Genomic DNA, 19,816 nt, shown 5'->3' with positions numbered 1-19,816 from the left:
GACTAAAATTCTAGATTGTCTGAATCATATAATCTATCTTCGTTACTGAATAAAAACGGCTGATCCGATTAGGGGGACATTTTCGCGAAATAAATATTTACGCAAAATATATTTCTCTGACGATTGCCGAACTATATAAATTGCATAAATAAAAAAGAGAAAGAGACAAATTAAAAAACATAAACCTTTATTAATTACATACATACAAACGATGAGTGAAAACGAAAAGTTACATTATACAGAAACTTATAAACAAGTTATAATTTATAATAGAGGTTAATTTTATTATTGTATCATCCAAACACCTTTTGGAAGCTCATGATCGACAAACGAAATCATAATATAAATAGAAAATAGAAAAATCTTTATTGAAAAAGTTTCAAAATAATACAGTTAAAAATTTGGGGAAATTAAAGCCTGTGTTAGTTCAAAACTGTGTTACAGGCTTTAGAATCCCCTCACAATCTTAGTATATTGGTTGCCTTAAATAAAGAATAAGTTGATTATTTGAGATTTTGCTCACATATTATAAACAGGCATTAACATTTTTTACATTACTAACTTAGACCAGTCCATAGGTGTTAAAAAAAAGCGATTTAGCGATATATTTTTTAATTAAAGCAATGCTATTTTAAAGTCAATTAGATATATAAAAATCTTTTTTAGTGTTACGGAATACAGATCTCATTTCTTTGCCACATGGTTAAAACTTTGTACCTATGCCATTGCTATTCCTGTTAATAGGAGCTTAGTTTTTAAAAATTAAACGAATGATTTCTTCCACATTTTAAATAAACGTAGAGGGAGAATGTACTAGAGATCACATCGGCGTATACCCGAACGAGATGGCGAATCCTTACGTCAATGTTGCCAACTATTACAAAAACTTTTTATCCGAAAAACTGGCAAAATATCTATAAATGTTTGGGTATTTTTTTGTAAGATAGGTTTATGAAGAAAAAGACAGATTTGAAAAGATTTTGTTATTTATTAACTTAACTAGCGACCCGCCCCGGCTTCGCACGGGTGCAATGCTGATACTAAATACACTACAGAAAAATTATGAACGTTGTATATAAAAACATAGCGGCCCGCTCCGGCTTCGCACGGGTATAAAATATATAGCCGGGCGGCTGGCCGGTACCGCGGCAAACGCTACGTCCCGCAATTTTTAAATCTATACTAATATTATAAAGAGGAAAGGTTTGTATGTATGTATGTATGTATGGTTTTCACGCATAAACTACTGGGCCGATTTTGATGAAATTTGGCACAACCTTTTATTGCGAAATATGTACCACGGGCGAAGCCGGGGCGGACCGCTAGTATATATATATATATTCACTGTTGTATTGTATTGGTTCTTTTTCCACACCACCTGTGAGGTAAGAACCTTAGGTGCGTTTTTTTTAAAGAGGTATCCCCAGTAGGCCTAGTCCTCCTTTTTGGCATGCATCAATATCTGGAATAAATCGGACATAAGGTAGTTTATATTATATCTTATTATATAATTATTATATATAATTATAATATCTATTTATATTATATAGAAAAAAATTTGGACTTTGTATGGAAATCTGTCAGCTGATTAGCGAAGTTTCCTTACAAAGTCCAATTTTTTTTTACAAATTCAGCAAAGTTGTAGAACAAAAGTTGTTCAGTTTCATGAGTAGAAGCTCCTGTCTAAATTTTTCAAATGTCTTACCTTTCACCTTGTATATCTATATCAAATGAACAATGTATTCAAGGTATTTAATTGGTTAAGTATTAATGCTGTATTGGTTAAAATCGCTTCGAAAATTAGCCATTATTTGTCGTAAAAAGTAAATGACAAAAAAAGTTATTGTCCATAAGAGATAGACATATACCATCGCGGACTTTTCTGTAGACCTTTTCAATGTGTATAATACTTAGTACATTATTTTGATAAAACTCGTAGGGTTCAGCCAGCGTTTGCAATGTAAGCGGAAAAAATGTAAATTTTTACGACATCACATTAGAAACCTCAAAAATAACAGTACTTCTCCACTATTTAATGGGTGTTATTATACATATAAACCTTCCTCTTGAATTACTCTATCTATTAAAAAAAACCGCATCAAAATCCGTTGCGTAGTTTCAAAGATTTAAGCGTACAAAGGGACATAGGGACAGAGAAAGCGACTTTGTTTTATACTATGTAGTGATGACTAATACAAACATAAAAAAAATCTTATAATTAAGAGTTAAGGATGGTGTTGAATCCTTGACCTTCAAAATTATTGACCTTTAAATAAAATTAACTTGTTATAAAAGTTGCGTACCTTGTCATCCACCTCAGACATTTTTTTTGTTGCATAGTGCATCCTAACTTTTATATATTTTCCGCAGATGGATTTAATTAAAAGTGAATAGTGACAGTCTAAAAATAATTGATTTTTAAAATGATCACTTATTCTTGAAAAAAGATTTTCATTAAGGCATCTTTTGAGACATTCTTGAGAAATAGTATGAAAATAATTTTTCTTACTCATATCTCTATTTTGACGGAAAATTTTCTCACTAAATGTACAAATGGCAACTACATCTTTACTAGGATATTGCAGTCCCCCCTTGTCTTTTTTATACAAGAAACTTTTAAATTTATCCGCAGTCAAAACTGACGTACAATCAGGACACTTAAGTTCTTTTTTCAGTTGACTTACAACAAACCCTGCGATATAAATAATAATTTGTTTCGAAAATTCGGTCAGTTTACTAGGATCACTTAAATAGTTGTGGTCATCCATAGTGCGGATAAAATCAATGTCACGTATCTCAGAATCATCAGTTTCATCTATTAGTTTAATTCTTTCTGTGGTTTTATTTATTGCAATTTCCGGTTTGGTATATGTTAGTATATTTATTTCCTGTAGAGGAATGCAATTACCTGTAGTGATGTGTTTAAGTTCACCATGGACTAGCATCCGTTTGAAAGCGGATTTAAATTGTTTGGCTGTAGGGTTATTGTTAAATCCACCTTTAGCCCTAATCGCGCTAAAGAAATACTCCAAGTGATCTTGGCTAAGCTTATACGTACACAGAAATTGTAAGGATTCACTTCTGGCATAATTTTCGTATAGAAAAATTATCCCTCGTATACAAATCATAAAGCCCAAAAATCCAGTCTTTCGGTTTGTATTAAGGATGGGCATGCCACCTAAATGTAACTTCATTAAATATTGATATATTTGTTCAAGAATCAATTTAGTATTTAAAAAGTTTCCCTCGAATAGAGGTTTTTTATGTGTATATGCATTCATATTTCTTGAATTTAATATGTCAAACAAGTCATTTATATTTTTAATAAATTCTACTGTAGCCTCCGAATTTGAGAAATTATCTATTTTAAGTTCTTCGTTACAAAATTCTATGGCATCAGCAACAGAATTACTGAAAGTCTGAGCAGCCAACTTTACTTTCATGATCTGTTGCCTAAAATTCATATGAGATCTTTTCAGTTTATTAGCTAGGTGAAGTCCTTCATTTTCCTGCAAGTCAATTAAATGTTTGATGTATTCCCAGGAAATAGTGCGTCCCTGCCTATCAATGATGGGTCCTTTCTGAGCCAAAGTATTCCGTACTAATTTAAGCATATGTGATGGATCTGGGTATATAATAATTTTTTTGTCACCTACTTGGAAAGTAGGATCTATTTGAGTATCTTGTAAACAACACCCTAATAATTTAGCCATTGCAAAGTTTGTTGGACAGCCATCGAATGTAAGTGATAAAATTTCTACTCCACATTCATCATGAACGGTTTTAATACAGGTCTGAACTAAATTGGCTTTTTGGTATGCCGAAATACCATCTATTAAAAAGTACCCTAAAGGTATTTTCCAACTACCATTTATAGCAGTTAGCATAAAGACAAGGGCTTCCTTAGCTAATTGACCACTACTTATATTATTGCCACAATCTACAAACCCTATACAGTTTTGACCATCAAAATCTACATGCTTTCTAATAGCCATTTCATCGAAACATAGGGCGCAAAATAATTTGCGAAATGGATTCACTATACTATTAGCTAATTTGAGTAGTTTTATTGCTTCTAAAGATTCTTTACTGATCCCTGGACTACCGTCTATACACTGGTACCACCGTGAAAGAGTTCGTGGGTGAGGAAGGCATGTATTGAAATATTTTCGAACATGATCGTAGGCTCTTGGACTTATAAAGTGGAGAGTTAATGCAAATTTTCTTAACTCTACAGAATACTTCCTAGGTGCGGATTCTTTACAAATATATCTTTTTAAAAAGTCCTTATTTGCCGTTTCTATAGATGACAAAACATCAGCAGATTCTTGATTTATTAAACATCGGGCTTTTAAATCTTCTAATATGCTGCACAGTTCTGCATTCTTTTTCTTTAACCGCCACGCCCTTGTCCTCAATACTGCAATTTTCTTTTTTCTTTGCTCGGCTACACGTTCTTTATTTATTAATTTTTTTCTTAATTTGATTTTTCTCGGTGTTTCCACCTGGAAAAAAAAATATTAAGTTATTTTTTGCAAACTTGAAACAGAAATATATAATAGAAAAAAAATCTTTAATTAAAAAGTATTAAAATAATACAGTTTATATATTTGGGGAAATTAAAGCATGTATTAGTTCAAACTTCAAAACTATGTTACAGGCTTTAGATTCCCCTCACAATTATAGTAGATTTGATTCCTTTTCCAACTTAAATAATTTTACAATTTTAAAAAATATAAGACCACACAGATGTACCTAAATAAGACAAAATATACTACTTATACAAATAACTCTAAACAGTTACAGTGCTCCCACGGTAACTCTTCAAAATATATTTTTTGGTCACGCTATAAAACCACGCTGTGGCAACATTTCCTATACGCCATTAAAGATATCACTTCGGCTGTTCTTTAACATTTGCTACGGTTTTAGTTATTGCGCGAGCACTATATAGTTTCACAACGGCGGCTCCTGCTCCTGGCCCCGTGATCGGCCACAAGCGCTGTCACCATGCGCTGGCACCGGCGTGATGAAATTATTACTATACTCTACTTCATTGTTTCAGAAATAAATGTATTCATTCATTAATTTATTGTTGTATATGAAATAATGATATACCTCAAAACTTGGTTCAGGGGCTTTCGACTGTTTGCTAGTACTAGGTAGCTCAATAATATCCTGTAAAGATAAAGTTTAACTTCGGTAAACCAGAAAATTCAAATAACATAAATGTACAAAATGTACCCAAATGAAATTATTACTAACTAGCTATGTCCCGCGGTTTCACCCGCATTGCTCCGCTCCTGTTGGTCTGTTGAGATAATATATAGCCTAAAGCCTTCCTCGATAAATGGGCTATCTAACACCGAAAGAAATTCTCAAATTGGACCAGTAGTTCCTGAGATTAGTGCGTTGAAACAAACAAACAAACTCTTCAGCTTTATAATATTAGTATAGATATATATTTCACCATAATTTTATAATATAATCAATTTACCTCAAGACTTGGTTCAGGGGTTTTCGCCTGTTCTCTTGTATTAGGTAGCTCAACAACATCCTGAAAAGATTAAGTTAGTTGAATCAGATAATACTAAGAACATCCATGTACAAAATAAAAGGTGTAAAAAAACCGGTGACTAATCCAGGCTTCACACATTCATATGAGCCGTGTACATACACAACAACACCTCATAAACTTCCTCTCCACGGTATGTCGTGCAGTTCTAAAATAGTGCAGTGTTGTTGCTCGTGGGAAAGTGCAATGGAATTATTAATTTACCTTAAGACCTGGTCCATGGACTTTTGATTGTTGGGCAGTACTCAGTCGCTCAACAATAATATCCTAAAAAAATAAAATTTGATTTAGTATAAATAGAAAATATACCCCTATAAAAATAAATTAATAACTTGTTTTGTTTATTATGTAGACGTAGCAACAAAATCGGTCTATGAATATTTAAACTACAACATTTAAATCCAAACTAAATGCATCACAAAAATTACTCACTGTTGTAAAAAGTGTTGGAATTGCATTGGGCATCAAATAGGTTTTTTTTTTCGTTTTTCGAAAATAACGCGACTCAAAATGTATAGAACATATTCTGTGACTTTTTCCTGGTAACCAGTTCTTCCTTCCGGTAGCTCGAATCCATCTGTTTAATGTACTTGTTTCTTTTGGAAACCTAAAAAACATATTTAATATTAAAAAAACATTTCACGATTTTGGGGAAAATTTTACCCTGTACTGGTATCCCTAATGTTAATCACATGATTATACCATAAATTTGAAACTACGTAAAAACAAATGGCGTCCTGAACAACAAGAACACTTCGTAATTTAGTCGGATAACACAAAAAAATGTTTACGTCTATTTCGATGAAAATATTATATATTTGTAGATAATTTCACATTAGAGTTAATGAAAATGTATCAACTATATCCAGTTCTATAAAACAATATACTTCAAATAAGTTTACTTACGTGTGAAAGGTAATATTTGGTAATCTTCGTTCCGGCCGATTTTTACAACCAATCACACTACAACGCACCATATTTTCACTTAAAGTCGGATTAAAACAGATCACTGTCAACGTTTATTAAACTTTGAAGTCACTTAACAGCGAGAAAAAACAGAAAACTAGCAAAACAATGGACTGTAGCCGCTTGTTTGGGACAAACTGCCTTTGTCCCCAACAAAAGAAATCGCATAACATGAGAGAAACAAAAAACAATGTTTCTGTCTCGCTTGCTCTTAGCTTTATAGTCATAAGTGTATTTCTCTCACGCATTACTTGTCATTTTAGTGCCTCCTCTATGGTTCATTCTCACTCTACGTAAATAAACAAACAGATTAATTATTATGATGAATTATGTTATTGTAATTGCTTCCGCATAGATGTAGCCTTGTCTTTATGGTCTATTTAATACCTACTTTGTTTACATAAAAGCCATAACAAAATATTAGTTTAGGTTTCTGAACTGCAAAACTGGATTAATTTTAAGTCTAAATATTTTTCTTCTTACACGCTTTTTCCGATTAGTTGAGACACAATCGTATCGACCGTAGTCATAAGTGCTCGCTTTGAAACTGAAAATAAGAGAATAAGTTAAGAATATTAATAATAATATAATATAAGAATTTAGAAAGAAATTAACGAGGTTTTGTAGGAAACAAGGTACCGAAGATCCTATGTACGACAGTGTAGGGTGGCGTAAGAGTATAATAAAAATATAGTCTATGTACCTACGTACACATTATGAACATTCTACATAATGAAGGAAGCATTATGTAGAATTTCTATGACAACCATTTATCGCTTTTATAACACGCTTTATTAGCTTCAACTGTATGTTTGTACGTAAACGACTCTTTTAGACTCGATTTTGACGCACTTTAAAAGGACAGATTTAGTTAAAACTTATAAAAGATCGGTAACAATACAATAATTTCATAATTAATTACTTAATTATTTTTATATTTACCGCTGTTCCGCCACCATTGAACCTATATTGATGAAACTTGGAACAATTGTACTATACTATTCAGATAATATAATAATTATGTCACACAACATATTAACATATAAAATTCTCTAAAGGCCTCTGCGTGTTGAACCTGTGTCCCCACGTAAGCCTCCCAAAGGACTTCCTGGTGATGATCTTCCTTCTGGTGATACCCGTGTATTACGGTGTATTATGGAGAGAAACCTAATTATAATAATTATACCTTAAAGAGTGGTTTCCATGAATATGATATCTTCCACCGTTGACAACTTCGCGATCGTCAACGAACCAACGCACGGAAGGCTGTGCTCTGTTATGTCGACCGGGACAATTCAATGTTACCAAATCACCTTCGTACGCCTTAACTCTTTTTTCCCAGGGATCTACAATATAATAATTAGTAATTATCTATAAAAAACAAACTGTCAGCGCACACAATTTATAAAAGAAACTGGGTATAACAATCATTAATGGAACAAAAGTTAAAAGTTTTATATAAAAATTAGAAAAATATTAAACACATTGACAAAAAAAGGTTAATATAGGTACCTAGGTGAAGATTACCGGTAAGCTAGTACATTAATTTACCTGATATAAAAAGATCCATTTCATAGGTATCACTACCTTCAGAGTTGACCGCCTCACATTTATACGAGCCAGAGTTACCAACACCCAAATTATAAATGAGCAATGATTCGCTTGTGTATTTTAATTTTACATAATCATTATCATTATCTTCCATAAAATACCAAGAAATTTTTGGCTTTGGATTCCCTTGCTTGAGGCTAAAATGTATTTTGAATATTTAAAGTTATATTATGTGACATAAAATTGATTATTAATAATTTCTCAGAATATGAATACTTTGTTAAAAAATTACATTAACTAATTAAATCATCGTGGCACGTGGCATATCTATGATAATTGCAGAACATAATATGTTAAGTTCCATAAAATCAAAAACACGGACAAAACGCTAGTATATTATTGTTTTTTGTAATCACTGCTAAAATGCTTGTTTACGTTTGCATCCCTATTCAGCACACGTACGTATATTGCAGTTAGGTATAATAAGTTTACTTTTAATATCTAATCATACGTATTTTCGTCTTCCTAATCCAGCCCTACAATGTTTTATCAATCAACAAACGAAACATCATACCTGCAAAATATTTCAACTTCGTTACCTTTGACTTTATCTATTTCTTTAATTGTTTTATCAATCACTGGTTTCCTTGGTAACTTTAAAGGAATAAAATCAGAGTCCGTGCCGGCGTCATTAGTGGCTTCACATGTAAACAGATTGTCTTCAGGTTCTATCATTGTAAGGATACTAGTTATTTCTTTCCCACTCACATCGTCGTCGACTGCTGTCTTAAAACAGAAATTCTTTTTATAGTTTACACATCATGCCGTCAAACTTTTTCGTTCCTCGACAAGTCGGTTTCCTCACGTTGTCGTCTTTCACTATTTGGGCAGTGTCATGTTATCAACATGGGCAGATAAATTGAAAATTTTATTTATGTCCTGCACGTTCGCCTGGTCTTGAACGCCCGACTTATCGGTTTGAAGTCCAAGGTCCGAACCCTGAACCACCACTGTTTTTTTTCGTATACGAAGTATATTACGAAGAATATATACAACAATTATTATAGCATATAGGTGGTGACCTCGGGCCGTAAATTGTATTTAGGTATAAATATCTAGTAATTAGGGTCATGTATTTTGTACGTAAAGACGATCAAGGAAGATACTTGTTTGTTTGTTTTTTTATGTCAATTATAACTAATATACGTCTCTAAATAAAGTATATTTAAAACTTTATGTTAGTCTAGAAAAATCTTCTAATAAGTATTATTCAGAATTTCTCCCTCTTACTTAAATAATATGTGAACTTACAGCGTTGCTTATAGTGTCTCCATTTTTATCTTTCCAGATGATTTTTGGTTTGGGATAACCATTAGCTTTACATTGTATTGACACTGTATCCGTATCAGCTGTTATAATTTCTAAGTTTCGTATGATTGGGACCTGATTGAATATACCTGTTAATATACAATAACAATTATGAATTAAAAGAAACAATACAAATTAATTCGTATTTAAAAAAAAACACTAACCAGGACTGTGATTCATAGGTTCGATGTTTGACTTAGTAACTCTTATAATTTCTTTTTTTCCACAATTTTCAGCAGCACCTACAATCTGCAATACAAACAAATTCTAATTTTGATTACACTATGGCAGAAAACTGTGACATACTTAAACAGTTTGGAAAACACCAAACTAAGAACAATAACAATCACATCTGCTGTGAAAATAAAGTATATTAAAACAATGTCTAAAATACATAGCGTGTTACTCATAGAAATCTAAATAACAAGACACTAGAAGTCGTAAGCGTGCGTGACCTTGTCGCCACTCAGGTGATTTGCACATCACCAGTGCATTCGTCACTGTTCAGTTGCTCTGGAGACGTATGAGTGTATACATGGTGTGTTTCAGTAATTCCCATTGCGGAAATTCTTCCACAAGTTGTAATTATACTTATAAAGGAATAATATTTCATCGGAAAATATATTTTTTTAGAAATAATGCCGTTTTTCCTTAAAATTATAGAATATTTACAAGTATTACGAGTGTCACCATAGTAATCGAAATAACAATGAATGACACAGTCGATCATTCTTATTATCACGTTTGTTCGTATTGGAGCAAAAAGTCTCATATACTTAGGGATGTTATTCTAAAATAAACCGTAAATTCGAGCGTTAGGATACATATTCAAAAGCTTAATTTAATAGATAAGTTAGTTTTCACTAAAATCAAGCTGTCCAATAAAAGGCATAGTTTCCTTGTGTGTACTGTTTAGCTTTCGGTTTGAATGTGTTGATTTTGGCGACAGTGGTTTTCATACGAATTATGACATTCTAGCACTTCTATGTGTCTTGTTATTTAGATTTCTATGGTGTTACTAAATAGAAAATGTCTCTTAAAATAACGCAGGCCCCGGAATCACAGACACAATAGAAAATCTATTGTGTCGTGGAGTGGACCGATCGGGCCGTTCGGGGCTCAATGGGTTAATAACTTAGGAATAATTGCTTCGTTGTTCCTTTTTCCATTATCGGTCTTTTAAATGCTTTATAATGATTTTAAAATATTCAACTAAATTATATATCATAACGTTTACTTACAGCAATCTTGAACGCTTTATCTGGAGCTACAAATCCATCAGATACATACAAATTTTCTTTAGCATTAGCGATGTTTAGTGTTAAATTCAAGACAGCGTTTCCATCTATGTCACGTATTTGTACACCTAATAGATTAACATCATTGGCTGTATCTTCATTTATGAGTTCGACGGATAGAAACCCTTTTTCTCCTGAAATAATATTATTTAATAATCAAAATATAACTTTGATTAAGATACGTCGAAGATTTTGAGCATGTAGAGATTAAAATGAAAATAACGTTTATACTCTTGTTTTTAAAATAAAAAAGACGTGTGGCACTCGGGGACTGCCGCGGTAAAGCTATTGCATGCTATGCCTTCAAGCCACACCTCCGCGCCCGACGGAGTGGGGAGCGTGAGGTTTTTCGTTACTAAATTTCTGGATTCGATCACCGCGCCCAAGGCCCGCAATAGAAGCTATGCAATAGCTTTATTAATAATAATTAATATCAAACCCTAATTTATGGAGGACTCGTTTTGATAATCGTGATATAATATTGTCTCGTAATATTAAGAACGTACCTAAAGATGGGGTTAAAATGGTTTCATTTATAGATGATGGTGGAAACGGTGAAAATCCATGTCGAAATGATAACGAGCACGCTCCACTTATCATGAGATCTGCATCTCCATCCGTAACGCTCACTTTTGCGATATAGTCGCCCGGTATTATATTGTTAAATTTGGCTATCTGAAATAAAAAAAGATATCTATATCTATACTATAATATTATAAAGCTGAAGAGTTTGTTTATTTGTTTGTTTGATCGCGCTAATCTAAGGAACTAATTAATTACTAATTAATTTATTACTAATTGTAAGGAACTACTGGTCCGATTTGAAAGATTCTTTCAGTGTTAGATAGCCCATTTATCGAGGAAGGCTATAGACTATAATATATCATCACGACCAACAGGAGCGGAGCAACGCGGGTAAAACCGCGTGGCACAGCTAGTAACGTATACGTCGAACTTCGCAGCCAGATTGTTTATTTTTGCAATTTTGTTTTTTTTTTATAAAACTTTATGATTTTAAGCGTGTAATATTGTTTTTAAACTATATATTTTATTACACACAAAAAAATTGAACTTACATATATCTTCTCAGTTTTTACAAGTTGCGTCATCGTCACCTCTGAACCATCCATATGATATACTTTGAATTCTGGCGAATTGCCTAACAGGGTTAGTGTGACGTCTCTCATCTTACAGTCAACTGAAAACTTAATTAATAAAAATAATAGGTATTAGTCTGGTATAGATAATTTGCAAAATCGGTAGTTTCGAAATAAACAAACTTTAAAACAAATCGTGCCTCTTCGAAATGAAATTGTATTATTAGTATTCCCTTAAAGTATTCGCATCATCAATAATTGGAATTAATCCGTAATTGCGTCAAATATTGCAAGTGAAGTAATTGAATTGTAAAGTAAGTAATCAAATAAAATGAGTCGATGTAGAATTAAAAATATCAAATTGTTCTAAATTGGTCGATGCAAAAGCGAAAAAATGTGCCACGGAGACAAATTGCAATTCAATTGATGTATTGTATTGGTGATATTGTAAATAACTAACTAATATTATAATTTTTTTTTATCTCAAATATAACGTGGTCCTCGAAACCCTTATGTATTTTGTATTCAATTATTATTTTTATTTAACTTACTGGGTGCGTAATAACCCGACCATCAATTTTGGGTAAAATGTCGTGGCTTATCAGGCAATTCTTGCTCTTAACCGAATCAACAATATAGTTCAGCACCTAAAATCAAGTATGTATGTTATTAATAATGTTAGATAAGAATTATTAGTTCATTAGTGTTACTATCGAAAAAAAATGCGGAGCCACTTATCAAGGTTAGATCGGAATGACGCTATGAGCTCACACATATATTACGCAGGACTTATTCTTACTTTTTATTATAGAAGTTTTAAGAAAAAATCAAAATCAATTCTGTAAATCAAAAGGATACTAAAACTAATAATAATAGTCCTCCTGAAAGATTCAAACGTAAATGTGTGAACAAAACCACTCGTCTCGACTGCACAAAATCGTTACAGCTGTTTTATGATAACAACAAGCATACTCTTTTACCTTCTCTTTATATTTTTTCTGTATCATAATGAATTCTACGCGCTTATTACAATCCTTAATGTCAAAAGGTGTAACAGGTACTTTCCATCTAATGCCGGCCGTAAATGAAGTTCACCAACAGGTCTTGTAAGCCCTATGCCGGCGCAACGATAAGTAGCCAAAATCGAACCCCGTCTTGAACGTGTTAATTAGGAATGATGTAATTAGATCGATTATTTTTGAAAATCATTTCACTTGATCTGCTCTGCTAGCCCTGTCTGGGCTTAAAGTTTTACAAATTTAAAATGTAATTTACCTCTGAAACATCTGATCTATTCATATGAAACACTTGTCCGCCGGTAGCACTGGCCAAGCGATCATACACTTTATAATTGGGACAATTTGGGCAACCACAATCTTTTGTTAATAAAAATGTCACCTGCAAATTAAATTGATAAAACAAATTACTTTGTATAAATATTGAATTTTTTCTCTATATAAAAAATTCTCGTACATCTCATACTCCTCAGAAACGATTGGACCGATTCATACATACAGACTATGGCTCGTATACAAAAGTCCTCTCTATTTATGTTTAATTGTACTTTTTTGTAACTGTAGTTGTAAGTTTTTAAGAAAATGCCATGATTTGGGTTAATGTAAGAAAATCTTACAATCGAGGATTTTTTACCCAAATATTATAATAATAATCTAAATTCTAATTTATACTTTGTATTAGTACCTCTTGATGGAACTGCATATTTTTATAGTTTATTAGTTTATTAAAATTTAAAATAAATATCAAAATAGAAGTAAATGAGAGTGTAATTAGTGAATTGTGTGTTTCTTTAAAAAATCTGAAGTATAATAAATAATAATAAATCCCAAATTAATACCTCTGTCCCTTTCATTAATGCCTTTTTTGAAACAATGTCATATTTATCATAGTCTTTCGCTGCGGCGTCAGTAAAAACATATACAAAAGATTCCGGATTACTTGAATCTATGCCCAATTCAATTCCCAGTAAGGACATTTCGGGACAGTCGTCACCGCCATTAAGACTTACAGCGTCTAGGGCAATCTTAAATTCATCGTGCTTTGTTGTTATTGTCCGTAATTCGACACCTAAAAGATGATATTATAATATACTAGCGACCCGCCCCGGCTTCGCACGGGTGCAATGCTGATACTAAATACACTACAGAAAAACTGTGAACGTTGTATATTATAAAAACATAGCGGCCCGCTCCGACTTCGTATACGTAGTATATTATTATTAATTTATTAGTCTGTGGTACGGGTATAAAATAGATAGCCGGGCGGCCGGCCGGTACCGCCGCAAACGCTACGTCCCGCAATTTTTAAATCTGTAATATCTTCGAAAATATTAACTTAAATCATACGGTGTAAAGGGCCATATAGATATTAAATGGACAATGTATTCAAGGTATTTAATTGGTTAAGGATTAATGCTGTATTGATTAAAATCGCATCGAAAATTAGCCATTATTTGTCGTAAAACGTAAATGACAAAAAAAAGTTATTGTGGGTTATCCATAAGAGATAGGTAGACATATACCATCGCAGACTTTTCTGTAGACCTTTTCAATGTGTATAATACTTAGTACATTATTTTGATAAAACTCGCAGGGTTCAGCCTGTTTGCAATGTAAGCGGAAAAAATGTAATTTTTTACGACACCACATTAGAAACCTCAAAAATAACAGTACTTCTCCACTATTTAATGGATGTTATTATACATATAAACCTTCCTCTTGAATCACTCTATCTATTAAAAAAAACCGCATCAAAATCCGTTGCGTAGTTTCAAAGATTTAAGCGTACAAAGGGACATAGGGAGATAGGGACATAGGAACAGGGAAAGCGACTTTGTTTTATACTATGTAGTGATAGTGATTGTCTCTAGAAGGTGTCTAGGTTATGAAACAATTTGGTGAGCCTATAAAATGTTATGTAGTATTCGTACGTTGTAAGTTCTTTAGGTTGTAAGTATTTTCCAGCATGGAGTTTTAAAGGTCAGTTAAACTTTTAAAAAACGATAGCTATAATTGGTCGAAAAGTTGCTGGGTGCTTTTTATAAAGAGACGAATCATAGAGACAAGGTTTCAAGAGACCAATTTAAACATTAAATTATATCTAGTCTATTGTATATTAACATATCTTAAAATATTAAAATAAATGATCAAACTTGAAATATCTACTAATTCATAAAAATACTCACCAGGATCATTGAATGTAGCTAAAATGAAATTTTCGATCACAGATACATTTGACTCAACCACTGCATCGCATATTTCTTTTGTTCTTAATTTAACTTGTGCAATTTCCTCTTTCATCGATCCCGTATTATCAATTACAAAGGTAAGACTACTAGTTCTTTCTTCACTATTTACTATTTGAAATACAACTAATATAATAAAAATCGAATATGTAAGATCCATATTTACAATAGCATATGCGGCATATTTTTGCGGATAGTACGAGAATTATGTTTTAAATAAGATAAAACACTGTCACACTATGATTGGTGTTTTGAATATATGATATTTATCTATCCGTATACGTAGAAAAAAATGTTATTGTATAGTGATAATGTTTTAAGATAACCCTTTCTTCGTATTTTAATCGCGAATTGTGACAATTATTTCCTCTGGGCTAATGACTTGTAAAATGGATCAGAAATTTTCGAGCCGGAGGAAGTAGTGGCTGAAAAAAAACAACTGACGGGCGGCATGCTTAATTGTACGCTCATCAAGCATTGTACAAATTAATTATTAGCCCAGAAGAAATCATCGCTGGCTCGGAGACCATTATGATACTTAAAGTTAAATTAACACGAGCAGTGAATGAATTTACCACAATGCGTGCTTTTCTGATATTACACCCTTTGTTCAAACCTATTCTATAACTACTTCGCTTAATTGTTAATCTCAGTCGTTTGAATCTTATTTATTCTTTAACTGGTAATCCTTTTCAATGTGAGGCCTAGGAATTTCATAGAAACAAATGACTTCAGTAGATAATTAAAGGATTAAAGTCAGGTAAAGACCATGTGATTATAATATTATAATGCTAGGAAATTTCTTATAGTTCCCTAGAAAGTAATTAACGAATTTTATTACACGTATTAACAAATTAGGAGTGAGTTTATGTATTTAAGGATCCGTTTTGTATTTTTCCATCATTCAGTGTATGTGCATCAATGGTAACGTGTCGTGAGGATATAAAAATGAAAAGTTTACAAGTAAGTGATTTTTATTATTATGAAAATTGTATTTTTAAGCGAGTTGCCGAATATTTAGTTCTGTTATACTTACATTATTGATTCTTCTTACTCGTTGGCATATTATTATAATTCATCATTCTTTCAGGTAATTACTTTATGTTCTCTTGTAATAATAAGTACGACTTATGGTACACCTTCCTCACCTAATTACAATCCCATCGAAAGGATAAGACCAAAAGTGGAAGCGCTATTTAGTGATACAGACAGTCCAGTTGAAATTAAGCCAATAGTGATGTTACCAAAAAGTAAATTAAAGTTTATTGTATCTGAAACAACTACCCAACAGCCTTTGGAATCTTTGTATAAATACTATGTAGGGAAGAAGCCAGTTATGCGAAAATTTATACCTACAGAAAAAGTAATTGAAGAAAAAAATGCAATTACACATCGACCAATAATGAAACAACGTAAATTTTTCATCACTCCAACTAGCCCCAAACCTGCACCAAGTAAGGAAGATCTCTTTTCAAACGTTAAGAGGAAAATGTTGAATCCAATTTTCTCGAAAAAAAATTCAACGGCTTATAAAGGTTCACAATCTAACGACGGAGATAATTATGCCAACTATGCGTCTAGCGACATGGCGGTAGCTGGATCTAGGAAAGTTTACAGAAAGATAATGGGTGAATTGCCAAATAAATTGAAGGCGAAACCTAACACCGTAGCTGTTAAAGAACATACATTGAAGAATACAATCCCGAAAGTGGCAAACAACGACAGTTTAAAAACACAAGATGAAACTACTATAAAGACACCAGAAATATTAGAAACTAATTCTAGTGTACCAATTCCACACGATTTGATAGTAAACGAAACCAAAGGTAATCTATTAGATGAGGCAAATGAAAATGCAGATAAGGTTGAATTTATATTTGTTCCACCAAGTACATCACCTCCACCGAAAGAAGAGAAAGACAAAGATACAGCAAATGAAGGAGATCTGGAAAAGGGAGAAGAAGATCTAGCAACAGAATCAGATCAAAAAGGTAACCTGAATATATTGTAGAAATGTAGTAATAAAACAAATATTTCACTAAATCTCAAATAACGAAGTAAATTACTATAAGTTATAATTTTAATTTGTAATTTAATCTTCTCTCGTCTCTTGCCTATTTTTATATGTTATTTATATTAGGAATTTAAAGATGCTATTGCTCTATTAATTTTTATATAATTATTTTTTTCAGAAGTATAGGCGAGGAGAAATACAGATAGAACACACGTTCCATTGAAGAATTTTTAAATCCACGTGAATATTAGAACAGCTCAGTATTATACTATGATAATTAGTAATTATGAGTAGAAATAAAAGTATGTTTTAAGTTAATTATTTTTATTTTCTAAAAAAACCTTATATTTAAGACACATACAATGTACATCCTTATTCTAAGTACAACGTAATGGCAATATCAATTCAACATTATTATGTCCATAATCACACTAGTAGCAAATATCATAAATAATTAATCTTTAACTAGGCAAGTTGCTAGACCCTCTTGGTAACATCACACCAGTTCATTCAAATCCAATAATGAAACTATTTCATCCATTTAAAAAATAATGAAGTATTGATTTAAATATTGAACACAAAAAATCTTGAAAAATGTACTTCAATCCGCCTAAAATAAGGGAAGCATAAACTGATATCTTTTTGAGATCCATCATGCTGCGTTAAACTTATCACACAAAATTAGAAATCAAACATAAGATTAGAGATTTCTCTATATTGTACTTGTAGACCTCGATAGTCTTTACCAGTATTTTAATGTTATTGCAAATTGCAATCTATTGATGAAAGGTGATGTTTCATAAACCGTGATATCTATTATTATCATTTTTCCTCACAAAAATTACTAGGTCATCAAAATATTCGCGATGGCAACACGACTTTACAAAATAGCCGATGTATCAAATGTCATGTTGACATTTGTCACTTTGACAGTTCGCACCATTTTCATTTCGCGCCATTGTTCATTTATTAAAATAATTTTTATTACAACTTTGATCACACAAACTAAAATGAAACACCCCTTTCCATTGGCACTTTCAATAGACATTATTGGGGTTATGTTCTATAGCAAAAGATGGCTTTCAAACTATGTGGTGGTTATTTTTATTCTATTTTTTAAGTCTAAAAACGTCATTGAGGGGTGAGTAAGGCGTTCGCGTTGGTATCGCGTTGTACGCGAACGATGGCTGCGCGTCCGCTCGGAGTATCACCACACCTGCATATAAAAACCGCAATGAATATATTTTATAGCTTTTCTTACCCGACTGTGGAAGGAGGGTTATATTTTTCGAGTGTATGTATGTATTTCTGTATTCCGTATGTTTCTTTGGAACGCTTTTTCAAATTTAAATTCAAATTCATTTATTATCAGACCATCATAGTTAGTAATTCCTTGTTAGTACATTACATTAGGCAATTAGGTATCTCATATCTTTATATGGGGCGGAGGAATCATCAGAATTACTGTGGTATAGGGTACATAAATTAGCAGTCGGGTTTTCGATAAAGGTAATAATTATTATTATTTTTATACATATATTTGAATATTGAGTTATACAATATGTTTAGTGATGGAGGTGACAGCAATGGATATTATATTGTGCAGTTTGTTAGTTTAAGCTGTGTGAAGCATTTTCATTAATCGTTAAAAACTATTAAAAAGCCAAGCGAGTGACGGTGATGTGGGTGCATAAAACTTGATTAAAAAATAATTTCATTTTTTATTCGAACCAGCTGCAGCAGTTTCTGAGATTCGTTCAATCAATCAAACACTTCAGTAAAAATGGTAAAATCACCAATTATTGTAGTTACTAAGTTTAAGCTGCCGCTAAATGTTTGTATTTTTTACTCTGTTTTAAGTGCATTATAGGATAAATAAATAATGAATAAATAAACAACTGCATATATTATACCGCGCCCTTGGATACATAGTTAAATAAGTGCGACACTTTCTACCTGAGGGGTTCACTTTCACTTTGATCTTGGTCTGCGGCGACAGCACTCCGTAGTCGACGTCTTCGTACAGATCCTGGAAATTAATTAAATAATAATATTATGAATAAAGCGAAAAATATTGCTAGAAATGATGCCGGTTATAATAAAACCTAGTCCAAAAATATTGCTAGAAATGTTTTTAAACCTTGTCCATAAAACTGAAAACGAATCTTCGAATAAGCCGCATTTCAATGGAAATCGAATTCTCTTAATTAATTTGAATTAAACCGAATTGTTTTATACAAGAGATAAGTTTAGTAGAACATTCTGTATAAATTTTAAAATTTATATTATAAACATAGCAAAGAACAGGAAAACTTCTGTGTAGACTTGTTTACAAACAGATCGACCCCACTGCGGTAATTTATCATAAAAATTATGGTGACCCTGCTAATTACAAAGACCTTAAAAATGCACATAACGAGGTAATACAAATTATTATTAATGAAAATCATTAATGTAATAAATATAATTTTATTACAATAACCGTATATTGTTGAGCCTTGAGGCTGCGAGCGTCTCGTTTTGTATTTCTGTTAATTGTCTTATCACCTATAATTAATGTTTGTTATGTGCAAAGCACAAAAACCACGATGTATTTAAATGTAGTATTGGACGCGACGAGATCTTTATTAGCAAGGTCCATTATTCTTAGAGCCAGGTCCATACATCATTCATCGGAGGCCGTGC

General features: G+C 32.2%; 3 protein-coding genes across 5 annotated transcripts in view; 1 reads left to right on the top strand and 2 right to left on the bottom strand.

Moving 5' to 3' along the window:
* Nucleotides 1-6,841: 6,841 nt before the first annotated feature.
* LOC149476902 (hemicentin-1-like) lies at nt 6,842-13,954 on the bottom strand. Its single transcript, XM_089711422.1, has 12 exons — nt 13,711-13,954; nt 13,131-13,253; nt 12,407-12,502; nt 11,835-11,963; nt 11,265-11,433; nt 10,702-10,892; nt 9,625-9,709; nt 9,404-9,549; nt 8,667-8,878; nt 8,093-8,289; nt 7,728-7,887; nt 6,842-7,088 (listed from the first exon to the last, which is right to left on the bottom strand). Exons 1-12 carry the CDS (start codon nt 13,846-13,848, stop codon nt 6,962-6,964), a joined length of 1,773 nt encoding a protein of 590 aa, XP_089567548.1. The 5' UTR covers nt 13,849-13,954; the 3' UTR covers nt 6,842-6,961.
* Nucleotides 13,955-15,894: 1,940 nt separating this feature from the next.
* LOC149476901 (uncharacterized) lies at nt 15,895-17,444 on the top strand. Of its 2 annotated transcripts, XM_089711232.1 has the most exons (3): nt 15,895-16,080; nt 16,208-17,108; nt 17,310-17,444. In XM_089711232.1, exons 1-3 carry the CDS (start codon nt 16,039-16,041, stop codon nt 17,315-17,317), a joined length of 951 nt encoding a protein of 316 aa, XP_089567358.1. In that variant the 5' UTR covers nt 15,895-16,038; the 3' UTR covers nt 17,318-17,444. The 2 variants fall into 2 exon arrangements, with proteins under 2 accessions (XP_089567358.1, XP_089567357.1); XM_089711231.1 differs by having other exon boundaries at nt 16,208-17,444.
* LOC149476899 (alpha-N-acetylgalactosaminidase) overlaps nt 17,439-19,816 on the bottom strand; it is a 65,885-nt gene continuing 63,507 nt past the window's right edge. The window contains exons 9-10 of one of the 2 annotated variants that reach the window (XM_089711223.1): nt 19,085-19,160; nt 17,439-18,347 (exon numbers count right to left, since the gene is read on the bottom strand). In XM_089711223.1, the coding sequence (XP_089567349.1) occupies nt 18,241-18,347; nt 19,085-19,160 (183 nt within the window). In that variant the 3' untranslated portion in view covers nt 17,439-18,240. The remainder of the gene's footprint in view (nt 18,348-19,084; nt 19,161-19,816) is intronic. The other variant, XM_089711225.1, reaches the window with a different exon arrangement.

The sequence above is a fragment of the Colias philodice genome, chromosome 26 (assembly GCF_061535455.1).
Source record: "Colias philodice isolate Cphi_HAF_F1 chromosome 26, ilColPhil1 Martin Lab GWU primary, whole genome shotgun sequence".
Classification (NCBI taxonomy): domain Eukaryota; kingdom Metazoa; phylum Arthropoda; class Insecta; order Lepidoptera; family Pieridae; genus Colias; species Colias philodice.
Note: the sequence above shows the minus strand (reverse complement) of the source record. Positions and strands in the feature narration are given on the sequence as shown.

Coding starts and splice junctions, on each gene's coding strand:
- LOC149476901 (XM_089711231.1), top strand. CDS start 16,039: ATGGTAACGTGTCGTGAGGATATAAAAATGAAAAGTTTACAA. Junction 16,081..16,207: donor TAAAAATGAAAAGTTTACAA/GTAAGTGATTTT, acceptor TCATTCTTTCAG/GTAATTACTTTATGTTCTCT.
- LOC149476902 (XM_089711422.1), bottom strand. CDS start 13,848: ATGTCCTTACTGGGAATTGAATTGGGCATAGATTCAAGTAATCCGGAA. Junction 9,710..10,701: donor ATAAAGCGTTCAAGATTGCT/GTAAGTAAACGT, acceptor TTTGTATTGCAG/ATTGTAGGTGCTGCTGAAAA. Junction 7,888..8,092: donor AATGGATCTTTTTATATCAG/GTAAATTAATGT, acceptor ATTATATTGTAG/ATCCCTGGGAAAAAAGAGTT.